The sequence below is a fragment of the Pistacia vera genome, unplaced genomic scaffold, assembly GCF_008641045.1.
Source record: "Pistacia vera cultivar Batoury unplaced genomic scaffold, PisVer_v2 Contig729, whole genome shotgun sequence".
NCBI lineage: Eukaryota > Viridiplantae > Streptophyta > Magnoliopsida > Sapindales > Anacardiaceae > Pistacia > Pistacia vera.
The window spans coordinates 155,905-168,480 of NW_022196589.1; the positions used below are offsets into that span (position 1 = coordinate 155,905).

Genomic DNA, 12,576 nt, shown 5'->3' on the forward strand with positions numbered 1-12,576 from the left:
ACTTGTTTATTCCGATTTTCGTTGTGTATTATTGATTTAGCTATGAACTAATCATTTTTGGGTTAGGGTTTTGTTGGTAGTTTGGATTTTAAATGGGTTAAGGGTTTGATTGTGTTATTTTCATATGAATATGCTTTGGTTGTGTGTTACTTGATTTTAAATGTGTATGTGATGAACATGGTGAGATTGAGAAATGAATCATGTTAGGTCTTGGGTAATCACCATTATAGTATTGGATGCTAGAGATAGATTCAAGAATTAATGAAATCATATAGGATTCTTTTGCTTAATGAGTTTGGAATTATTAATCTTCAATTTGTTGGGTGCGGAAGGTTAATAAGGAAGAATAGGAAGATATAGCCCGATAGGGTATGTTTAACATATAGTGAGTTCGATTTACAACCATGCATATGAATGTGAAGTAGTGTAATTTTTAGGTTTAACCATAAAAATCCAAACGAAGTCAAAACCTACCCGTTTTGCTTGAATTGATATTCCGTTTTCCATATTGCTTTCTTAATTAAGTTTTAAATCTTAGTTTAAAATTCATTGTTGTTTTTAATTAGAATTTGCTCCCACCAATCCAAGAATTCGATTGCTTCAACTTGAGAACATTAGGAAACTCAGTGCTTTGCTAACAATCTCTCTGGGAACGATACTCTTTCTCATCTTTATTACTTGAGCGACTAGTTACTTGCTACATTTTGCATGTTGTAAGAAACACGCATCAAGTTTTTGGCGCCGTTGCTGGGGAATTGTTTTAAGTTAACATTGAGTTTTTCTTTAGTTAGCTAGATTGAAGTTTTTATTTTTTGTTTTTATTTTCATTAGAATTGTGATCTCACTTTTCTTCACTCTGTTCGTTTCAGTTTATGCGAAGAACAAGACATCAACCAGTGGTTCCTGTTGACCTTGAGCTTGAGAGAACCGTGAGAAGACGTAACAAGGAGAAGAGAAAGAGAGAATCTTGTTGTAGAACCTGAAGATGTAATGTTGAAATGGCTAAACAAGAAAATAGAACATGAGGGAATTTTCAGTTCCCATAGTGAATGGTAGTAGGTCGAGTATCACTAGACCTACCGTGTAAGCAAACAATTTCGAGATCAAGCCAGCAATCATCCAGATGATCCAGCAGTCGGTTAGATTCATGGTGATTTGAAGGAAGATCCGAATCAGCACATTGCAAATTTCCTGGAAATTTGTGACACCTTCAAGTCAAATGGAGTGTCAAATGATGCTATTAGGCTGCGGTTATTCATTCTCATTGGGAAATAAAGCAAGGGGTGGTTAATGGCATTACCACCGGAACAATCAACAACGTGGAATGATCTAGCACAGAAATTCCTGACCAAGTTCTTTCCTCTAGCTAAATCAGCGAAATTGAGAAATGATATCACATCATTTCTACAAGAAGAGTCCGAGTCACTGTATGAGGCTTGGGAAAGATACAAGGAGTTAATGAGGAAGTGTCCACACCATGGTTTGCCAGTTTGACTTCAAGTCCAAACATTTTACAATGGTTTGATGGGTAATGTGCAAACCATGGTGGATGCAGCTTCAGGAGGGGCCTTGTAGAATAAGACACCGAGGAGGCGTATGAGTTGCTTGAGGTTTTGGCAAGCAACAACTATCAAAGACAAATGAGAGAGTTACTACAAGGAAATCTTCGGGTCTTCATGAAGTTGATGCCTTCATAGCCATCTCGGCCCAACTCACTGCACTTCAAAAATAGTTGGGAACTATGCAGGTAAACTCTATACAAGCACCTCAACTAACATGTGATTTTTGTGCAGGAAACCATGTGAGCAGCGAGTGTCAAGTTGGAAACACATTTGCTCCGTCATCTTCATCAATGGAGCAAGTGAATTACTTGGCAGGAAATCAGAGAAACCGAACAACCCATACTTCAACACATACAATCCAGGTGGAGAAATCATCAAATCTGGCTTGGGGAAATCAGAACCAACAAAATAACCAATGGAATCAGAGGCCAGTTCCAAATAACCAACCAGGGGTGACCAATCAACTAGGAGATCAAAGAGTGACAAAGTTGGAGGATATGTTTGGTAAATTCATGCAAGAGACCACAGGGTTCATGAATGAGACGAGGAAATTTTAGAAACCAAGGGGCGTCCATTCGGAATCTTGAGGTACAGATGGGCCAATTGGCCGAGAAGCTTAATGATAGACGCAGGGTTCTCTACCAAGCAATACAGTGATTAACCCAGTGAACAAGCAAATGCCATAATTTGAGAAGTGGGACAGTTTTGGAAGAGGTAGACACACTACAAAGAGGTGGAGCAACCCGGAAAGGAAGATTCTGAGAGAAAATTGATGAAGAAATCATTTGTGAAGAGAAACTAAGTGATTTGGGGAAGAGACAAAGATAAATGAAGAAAGGCAAAAGAAGAAGGAGAAATTGCCATTCCTCGAGATACCACCAGAATTGGCACATCACACCCCACTCGTGCCTTTTCTCAGAGATTGAAGAAAAAGAATTAGGATAAACATTTTCAAAGTTATTGAAATTTTAAAAAAATTGCATATTAACATTCCTTTTGCAGATGCATTGCAGCAAATGTCAAGTTATGCGAAGTTCCTGAAGGAAATCCTTTCGAACAAAAGGAAGTTAGAAGATAAGGAAATGGTGATGCTCACGGAAGAGTGCAGTGCCATCCTCCAGAAAAAATTACCCTGAAGCTCAAAGATCCAGGGAGTTTTATTATTCCTTGTGTGGGGATATTACTTTTGATCGTGTTTTATGTGATCTAGGAGCTAGTATTAATTTGATGTCCTTTTCTGTTTTCAGGAGATTAGGAATTGGTGAAGTGAAGCCAACGACCATGTCGTTGCAACTAGCGGATAGGTCAAAAAGCACCCGAGGGGGATAGTAGAAGATGTATTAGTGAAGGTGGGGAAGATAATTTTCCAGCAGACTTTGTGGTGTTGGACATGGAAGAGGATAAGGAATTCCTCTCATTTTGGGCCGACCATTCTTAGCCACGGGGAGAGCACTGATTGATGTGCAGGAAGGAAAGTTACTGTTGAGGGTTCAAGATGAACAGTAACTTTCAATGTTTTTGATGCAATGAAGTTTCCGTTAAGCGGATTCATGCTTTAGTGTCGATGTGGTGGATAAACTTGTTGTGGAATCCATGGAAGAAAACACCCCAGAATTACCTCTAGAAGCTTGCATAGCCAAATCAAAAACAGTAGAGGTAGAAGAATCAGCAAGTAATGATTGTGCTAGAATGTTAGAAGCACTTCAACCGATTGAGGATAGTCAATATATAGAATTTGAGGAGTTTGATTTTGACAAGGAGAAGGTAAAGGAAACAAATGAAGAGGCTCCAAGGCTTGAACTGAAACCTTTTGGAGACTCAGAAACTTTTCCGGTGATTATTAGTTCAGATTTGAGTGCATTAGAGGAAGAGAGGTTGATTAGGGTGTTGAGGGAACATAGACTAGCAATTGGATGGACCATTTCGGACATTAGAGGTATCTCGCCATCATTTTGCATGCATAAGATTCTCATGGAGGATGATATTAAGCCTAGGGTACAACCACAATGGAGATTGAATCCTTCAATGAAAGAGGTGGTGAGAAAGGAGGTAGTGAAACTCTTAGATGCGGGGATCATTTATCCGATTTCTGATAGCCCATGGGTGAGCCCGGTTCAAGTGGTTTCGAAGAAAGGAGGGATCACGGTAGTGAAGAATGAGTGTAATGAGTTGATACCAACAAGGACGGTGACGGGCTGGAGAGTATGCATTGATTACCGTAAACTAAATGAGACGACAATGAAGGATCATTTCCCATTACCCTTCCTTGATCAGATGTTGGAGAGGTTGGCAGGACATGCCTATTATTGTTTTCTGGATGGGTATTCAGGATATAACCAAATTGCCATCGCTCCTGAGGATCAAGAGAAAACGACCTTCACTTGCCCCTACGGCACCTTTGCTTACCGAAGGATGCCATTTGGGCTATGCAATGCACCAGCAACATTCCAAAGATGCATGATGTCAATCTTTGGAGACATGGTGGAACGGTTTATAGAAGTCTTCATGGATGACTTCTCAGTTTTTGGCTCATCATTTAATAACTGTCTAACTAATCTTTCTCTTGTTTTGCAGCGATGTATGGAGACAAACTTGGTGCTGAATTGGGAGAAATGTCACTTCATGGTCCAAGAGAGAATAGTGCTCGGTCATAGGATTTCCAAGGATGGGATTGAAGTTGATCGAGCAAAGACAGAAGTGATTGAGAAGCTACCACCACCATCAAACGTCAAGGCAGTCTGAAGTTTTTTGGGGCATGCAGGGTTTTACAGACGCTTCATCAATGATTTTTCTAAGATTTCTAAACCCCTTTGCAATCTATTGAATAAAGATGTTGTTTTTGACTTTAATGATGCCTGCATGCATGCCTTCCTAACTCTAAAAAAATTTATTAGTATCTGCACCTATTATTGCAGTTCCCGATTGGGGACTGCCCTTCGAATTAATGTGTGATGCTAGTGACTTTGCTTTAGGGGTAGTATTAGGACAGAGAAAAAATAAAGTGTTACATGTAATTCAGTATGCTAGCAAAACACTTGTTGATGCACAATTGAATTACACCATCACTGAAAAAGAATTATTGGCTGTAGTTTTTGCTTTTGACAAGTTTCGTTCTTACTTATTAGGTGCAAAGGTGATCGTATACACGGACCATTCAGCACTCAGACACCTACTGGCAAAGCAAGAAGCAAAACCTCAGCTGATAAGATGGATTTTACTACTTCAAGAGTTTGAGTTGGAAATTCAAGACAAGAAAGGGTCGAAAAATGTGGTAGCTGATCACTTATCGAGAATTGAGAGACCAATCAAGGGAAATGAGGAGGAAATGCCAATTAGAGAAACATTTCCGGATGAGAAGTTGATGAGAGTGGAAGAAGCACCATGGTATGCGGATTTTGCAAACTATTTGTCATCAAGGGTGCTCCTAAGTGGTATGACATACCAACAAAAGAGGAATTTTTTCTCAGATTTAAAGTACTACTTTTGGGAAGAGCCGTTCTTGTATAGACACTGTACTGATCAAATGATACAGAGATGTGTCCTGAAGGAGGAAATAGAGAGCATTTTAAGGCATTGTCATGAAAAGGAAGTAGGTAGCCATTTTGGGGGAGCTAGAACAGCAGCCAAGGTGTTACAATCAGGGTTTTATTGGCCAACCCTCTTTAAGGATTCGTTCTGGATGATTCAAGAGTGTGACCAATGTCAACGGATGGGAAATATTTCAAAAAGAGATGAAATGCCGTTGAACAACATCCTGGTGGTTGAAATTTTTGACGTTTGGGGGATTGATTTCATGGGTCCCTTCCCAAGTTCTTTTGGGAATACGTATATCTTGGTAGCGGTGGATTATGTGTCGAAGTGGGTTGAGGCAGTAGCATTGCCAACTAATGATGCTAGGGTAGTGATTAATTTTGTGAGGAAAAATATTTTCTCTAGGTTTGGGGTACCACGAGCAATCATTAGTGATGGAGGATCTCATTTTTGCAATAGGCAAATGGATGCTGAAAGTGAAGCCAACGACCATGTCGTTGCAACTAGCGGATAGGTCAAAAAGCACCCGAGGGGGATAGTAGAAGATGTATTAGTGAAGGTGGGGAAGATAATTTTTCCAGCAGACTTTGTGGTGTTGGACATGGAAGAGGATAAGGAATTCCTCTCATTTTGGGCCGACCATTCTTAGCCACGGGGAGAGCACTGATTGATGTGCAGGAAGGAAGTTACTGTTGAGGGTTCAAGATGAACAGTAACTTTCAATGTTTTTGAATGCAATGAAGTTTCCGTTGAGAATCTTGCTGTAGAACCTGAAGAAGTAGTTGTTGAAATGGCTGAACAAGAAAATAGAACACTGAGGGAATTTTCAGTTCCCACAGTGAATGGTAGTGGGTCGAGTATCACTAGACCTACAGTGCAAGCAAACAATTTCGAGATCAAGCCGGCAATCATCCAGATGATCCAGCAGTCAGTTAGATTCAACGGTGATTTGAAGGAAGATCTGAATCAGCACATTGCAAATTTCCTATAAATTTGTGACACCTTCATGTCAAATGGAGTGTCGGATGATGCTATTAGGCTGCGGTTATTCCCATTGTCATTGGGAAATAAAGCCAAGGGGTGGTTAATGGCATTACCACCAGGAACAATAACAACGTGGAATGATCTAGCATAGAAATTCCTGACCAAGTTTTTTCCTCCAGCTAAATTAGCGAAATTGAGAAATGATATCACATCATTTCTACAAGAAGAGTCCGAGTCACTGTATGAGGCTTGGGAAAGATACAAGGAGTTAATGAGGAAGTGTCCACACCATGGTTTGCCAGTTTGGCTTCAAGTCCAAACATTTTACAATGGTTTGATGGGTAATGTGCAAACCATGGTGGATGCAGCTTCAGGAGGGGCCTTGCAGAATAAGACACCAGATGAGGCGTATGAGTTGCTTGAGGTTTTGGCAAGCAACAACTATCAAATACCAAATGAGAGAGTTACAACAAGGAAATCTTCGGGTCTTCATGAAGTTGATGCCTTCACAGCCATCTCGGCCCAACTCACTGCACTTAAAAAACAGTTAGGAACTATGCAGGTAAACTCTATACAAGCACCTCAACTAACATGTGATTTTTGTGCAGGAAACCATGTGAGCAGTGAGTGTCAAGTTGGAAACACATTTGCTCTGTCATCTTCATCAACGGAGCAAGTGAATTACTTGACAGGAAATCAGAGACAACCGAACAACCCATACTCCAACACATACAACCCAGGGTGGAGAAATCATCCAAATATGGCTTGGGGAAATCAGAACCAGCAAAATAACCAATGGAACCAGAGGCCAGTTCCAAATAACCAACCAGGGGTGACCAATCAACCGGGAGATCAAAGAGTGACGAAGTTGGAGGATATGTTTGGTAAATTCATGCAAAAGACCACAGGGTTCATGAATGAGACGAGGACAAATTTTAGAAACCAAGGGGCGTCTATTCGGAATCTGGAGGTACAGATGGGCCAATTGGCCGAGAAGCTTAATGACAGATCGCATGGTTCTCTACCAAGCAATACGGTGACTAACCCACATGAGCAAGTAAATGCAATTTCGTTGAGAAGTGGAAGAGTTTTAGAAGAGGTGAGAGACCCAAGGAAAGAGGAAACTTCATTAAAGAAAAATGAAAATTCTGATGAGGAAATTGATGAAGAAATTGAAGCGGAAGAGAAACCACCCAACCTAAATAAAGATGAGCAGAAGCAGGAAGAAGGGAAAAAGAAAAGGGAAGAGAAATTGCCATTCCCCAAAATCCCACCAGAGTTGGTGCATCACACAGCACCCGTACCCTTTCCTCAAAGACTCAAAAAAGAGAATCAGGATAAGCAGTTTATTAAATTTCTTGATGTTTTTAAAAAACTGCATATTAACATTTCTTTTGCAGATGCATTGCAACAGATGCCGAGCTACGCGAAATTTCTTAAAGAAATTTTATCAAACAAAAGGAAGTTAGAAGATGAGGAAACGATGATGCTTACGGAAGAGTGTAGCGCCATTCTCCAGAAGAAGCTGCCCCCGAAACTCAAGGATCCAGGGAGTTTTACTATCCCTTGCACTATAGGGGATTTAACATTCGATCGAGTTCTATGTGATTTAGGTGCTAGCATTAACCTTATGCCTTTTTCTGTGTTTAGGAAACTAGGAATTGGTGAAGTTAAGTCGACAACCATAAGNACCCCATAAAAATCCAAACGAAGTCAAAACCCTACCCGTTTTGCTTGAATTGATATTCCGTTTTCCATATTGCTTTCTTAATTAAGTTTTAAATCTTAGTTTAAAATTCATTGTTGTTTTTAATTAGAATTTGCTCCCACCAATCCAAAGAATTCGATTGCTTCAACTTGAGAACATTAGGAAACTCAGTGCTTTGCTAACAATCCTCGTGGGAACGATACTCTTCTCATCATTTTATTACTTGAGCGACTAGTATACTTGCTACATTTTGCATGTTGTAAGAAACACGCATCACTTACTGAGCATTTATAGCTCACCCCGTTGATTTCTTTATTTTGCAGGTATTAGATTGTAGTGGTCGGGAGACGTGAAGCTAGTGAGAGGATTGCACACACTGTCTCAATGAAGAATTTTAATGTGGATTGATATATGTGAGAAATAGTCATTGTGTAAGGCTGTGAATTATCTTGGCTACGCTCATTATTTATTGAAAGATTTAAGAATATTGCATTTGAAGCCAACATTGTCATATTGTGATAACACAACCGCCTTACATATAGCTGTCAATCCCGTTTTCCATGAAAGAACCAGACATATAGAGATGGATTGCCATTTTATTCGTGACAAAATACAAGATGATTAAGTTGTAAGAGCATCTCCAAAGTACTCTTTATATAACCCAAACTCTTTATTATAAAGAGTCTATCCATAAAAACAATAGTCCAACATACTCTTTATCTTTAAAATATAAATTAGAGAGTAAGTTTGACTCTCCACATTCAGAGAGTCAAATTTTATTCTCTATCCTAATTTTAATTAATAAACTACAAGTTCCTATGCATTTTATTTATTAATCCTCTCTCCCATTAAGTCTCTTTCTTAAAAATAAAGAGTATCTTCATTAAATTTAAAGAGTCAATTGGATTTAAATAAAAATTATGTTCTTTATATTTAAAAATTAATGAATATGCTCTTTATTTATATGAAATATGCTTTTTAAAATAAAGAGTACCATTAGAGATGTTCTAACCAAACATATTGCCTCAACAAATCAACTTGCGGATGTGTTCACCAAGCCATTGGGAAATGAAGCTTTCTCAACTATGATAGGCAAGTTGGGAGTTCTTGACATTCACTCTTCAACTTGAGAGGGAGTGTTGAGAAGGGAAGGTCAATGATATCTGGCCATTCATTGACAAATATATTGTATTAGTTGTATATTTGTTTAGTTACCTTTTATAGACTACCATTCATTGACAAATATATTGTATTAGTTATATATTTGTTTAGTTGCTTTTTATACTTAGACTACCTAGAATAGATTAGCATGATCGTAGAAAATCTCTTGTATAAAGCTACGTCTCCTAATTCAATAAAATTATTCAAAGGCAAATATTATTTTCCTTCTTTAGAAATGCGTTGCTTGGGGTGATTTATATCCACCCCAGTTTAAATGGGCTAGTTTCACAAAATATTTATAGGGTTTTGGACTATTATCAAGTATCAACAACACCTTGATTGATCTCCAAATGACTTAAATTGTTTTTTTTTTTTAATTCTATTAAGTTTTAGTTCAATTAAATACTTGTGATTTTAAATTAAGTTTAAAAAGAATTTATAAAATTGATAGATAAAAAGTGTTACCCAAACTCATTCTGAACCTAATGGATATGAAGTTGTCATAGAAGGCTATATGTTTTTGTTTCATCTGTATATGGTGTTCGTTTTGAAATAACAGAAACGAAATTTTTATTCCGGAAAATTAATTTTCATTCTAGACACAAAGATGTAAACTTTAGAGCATGATGACATTATCAACAACTAAAAGACAGCAACAGTTGTCTGTGTCAAATAGAGAATTCATTAGACAGCATCAGCCATAGCAAAAGCCTTGATTGATAAGATCTTTTTGATCTTGAGTTGGCCTAGAACCCGTTGACAGTGTATCCTCCATCAACGCAATAAACCTGCCCGGTGATATATGAAGCCGCTGGGAGGCATAAGAATGCTACCACTGATGAAACCTCATTAGGCTCTCCGGCACGGGTAATAGGAGTGCGGGATATTAGCTGAGTTACAGTTTTCTTTGATTGGGGATCTTCCTGGAAAACCGAATATTAACAATTAAGAGTCATTTCTTTTTACTACAAAAGATTTATGAAAAATGACAATTATGTGGCACTATTGACATAATGGGGTATTTTTGTTTTCTAATTTTCTGTCCTATTGAAATGTTTCTTTGAATTGCATCCCAGTTAATAATGTGTGCTATCTGCAGCAAAAACAGTGGGGGGAGTTTTCAAATATGAAATGAGAAATTTTAACAAATAATTCACATAAAACAATAAAGAAGGGCATAGATTTGTACTTCTAGAGCAACGATTAGTGGGGTTCTGATAATCCATGGCGCAACTGCATTCACACGAATATCGTCCTTTGCCCACTCACACGCCAAGTTCTTTGTCACTTGATTCATTGCTCCTGAAGTGCAAATGATGAGTAGATTTACTTGTAACTAGTTTCTAATATTGTCGCTTTCTCGCGGAAACAGAATTTAAAAGATTGAACTTTACCTTTAGTTGCTCCATAAATAGAACATCGAGGTAGAGCTATTAGGCCTGCTACAGAGGAAACAAAGACAATTCTCCCTTTTCCAGATGCTTTTAATAGGGGATGTACAAGTTGAGATAGATGATAAGCTGACTCGAAATTGGTAATCATTAAAGTTGAGAAATCCTCGGCAGTGAAATCCGTGCTTTCTTTAGCTATAGTGGTTCCAGCATTGTTCACCTAAGTAAAATAAAATTTGTCATGGGAAAGTCTCAAGTTTTGAAAGCAAAGGACCCTAAAAGTTGCAAGCTTACTGTGGATGGAAGCAGAAACACTTTTAGAAAGTGAAATATATACGCCTCTAACATCACTGTGTTAGAAGGCCTATATCTGAAAGTAAGAATCAACTGGAATGACATGACATCTTAGAATAGTACAGTGAGATCACCACTTTTTAACCTGTGAATATGGGCCAGGAATATTGACTTTCCCATATGTGATTTATCTAAGGTAGTTTTAACCACTATTATGGTTTTTAGTTAAATTTTCAGCCACCAAAGCCATGATTGCCACATCTGGTTGCAGGGTTGAAACTTATGAAAGCTAAACTTACAAGGATGTCGAGCTTGCCATCAAACATCAAAGAGACAGTTTCCATCAGCTTCTCCCGCTGAGCTCTAATTTTCATGTCACAAACTGAGCCGCTTACTTTTAGCCCCTTACTCTTCCATTCCCCAATTCTGTCATCGAGCTCCGTTTGGTTGCGTGAACATGTGTGTACTGTTGCTCCAAATTCTGCTAGTTCTTCTACTATCGAAAACCTGATACATGTCAACGAGGTAACAAAAGAATATTAAACATCATTTGAAACAAATAAAATAGATTGTAAACGTTCAGGATTGCCAACGAAGACAATACTAACCCGATGCCTTTGGTTCCTCCAGTGACAAGAGCGGTCATTCCCTCCAGAGACCATCTTTGCTTTCTGACTTCCGACATTTTTTTTTCCTTCAATTACAACTGCAAATTTCTTCTCAAACCACCCTGCAACTGCAAGTAAAACAATTTCAAGTATTTTAAATATGAAGGCTGAAACATTTGCAGCAAAAAATCTGCCGAAAAAGCTTTGTCATGCGTTTGTCATGAAGAAACTAAAAGAATTAAACTATAGAAAAAGTCACTGGGAAACATTTAAAATCGGCCGGCCATTGTTTAAACGATATTAACTAGTTCCTTGTTTACTCAGATACGAGGATTATAATGAGACGGTCACATGTAATTTTAAAAACGGCTGTTTTTGGTTACACCTAATCACAAAAGATATAGGGGACATTATTAAACTTCCAGAAGGTGTGCAATACTGTTTCTTGTGGTGATGTAGTACCATAATAGTCTAGAAGAGAGTCCTACGCAGTCTTGTTATTCCTTGAAATTGCCCTTCTCCTCTTTGTTTCTGCCAGTTCTCTCTTCTCTAATCATTTATCCCCAGTAACTAAATGAAAGCTCTCTTAATTATTTGCATTCATGGTTTATTTATTTGAATATGAATCAAGAAAAATGGGGTAGGCTGTTAAAGAGGGAATTCGGAAAGCAAGGAGCGGACTGATATAGTGGATAGAATGAGCCTTCTTCTTAAAAGAATGCGGACTTAATTGTTATGGATAGAATCAGCCGCAAGAACATAATTGAGTACTCGTATATGAAGTTGAGACAAAATTATGCTGTGGAATGCTGTTTAATGTGATGATATCCTTCTCAGAAAATATGATGTGGACTCCAAAATCCTAGTGAAATGTTATTCTTCCAAATTCATGTTTGATTTTTCTCATATATATTAAGCAGCTTCCCTTGGTAAGATGGAAGCATCAATCCTGAAAGTTGCATGAAGAGATTTTTATCCTACGTTTCAAAGACAAAAGCAGCGATTCTATTTCACATAAGAAGAAGCTAACTAAAGTTACTGAACCACGCTATTTTCTGCGGTGATTCCCTAAAAATAGGTTGATAATATTACATTAATTAGGAAAGTGATTTTTAGCTCTGGTCAGATTCATCACAATCCCCTTTACTAAATACACCTCTATTAGATTATAAAAAAATTCTTTTTAAATCTCATTTAATACCGAAAATAGCCCATAGGTTTAATTATGACTTTTATTTGCACACTTTTTCCCCAATTATGACTTAATTAGGGTTTTTATTTACACCATTTTTCCCCAATTTCTTAATTAGTTTTTTTTTTTTGTTTATACCATTTAC

At 37.9% G+C, this 12,576-nt stretch overlaps 1 protein-coding gene and 2 non-coding genes across 3 annotated transcripts; all 3 read right to left on the reverse strand.

Annotated features, from left to right (window-relative positions):
* Window positions 1-1,377: 1,377 nt before the first annotated feature.
* Window positions 1,378-1,484, reverse strand: LOC116114995. Its single transcript, XR_004125609.1, has one exon. It is a non-coding gene; the product is annotated as a small nucleolar RNA R71 (small nucleolar RNA).
* Window positions 1,485-6,267: 4,783 nt separating this feature from the next.
* LOC116114996 lies at window positions 6,268-6,374 on the reverse strand. Its single transcript, XR_004125610.1, has one exon. It is a non-coding gene; the product is annotated as a small nucleolar RNA R71 (small nucleolar RNA).
* A 3,153-nt stretch (window positions 6,375-9,527) lies between these two features.
* LOC116114973 (tropinone reductase homolog) lies at window positions 9,528-11,356 on the reverse strand. Its single transcript, XM_031401109.1, has 5 exons — window positions 11,240-11,356; window positions 10,931-11,138; window positions 10,341-10,557; window positions 10,136-10,248; window positions 9,528-9,869 (listed from the first exon to the last, which is right to left on the reverse strand). The coding sequence occupies exons 1-5, from the start codon at window positions 11,314-11,316 to the stop codon at window positions 9,693-9,695; spliced, it is 792 nt and encodes a 263-aa protein (XP_031256969.1). The 5' UTR covers window positions 11,317-11,356; the 3' UTR covers window positions 9,528-9,692.
* Window positions 11,357-12,576: the final 1,220 nt, after the last annotated feature.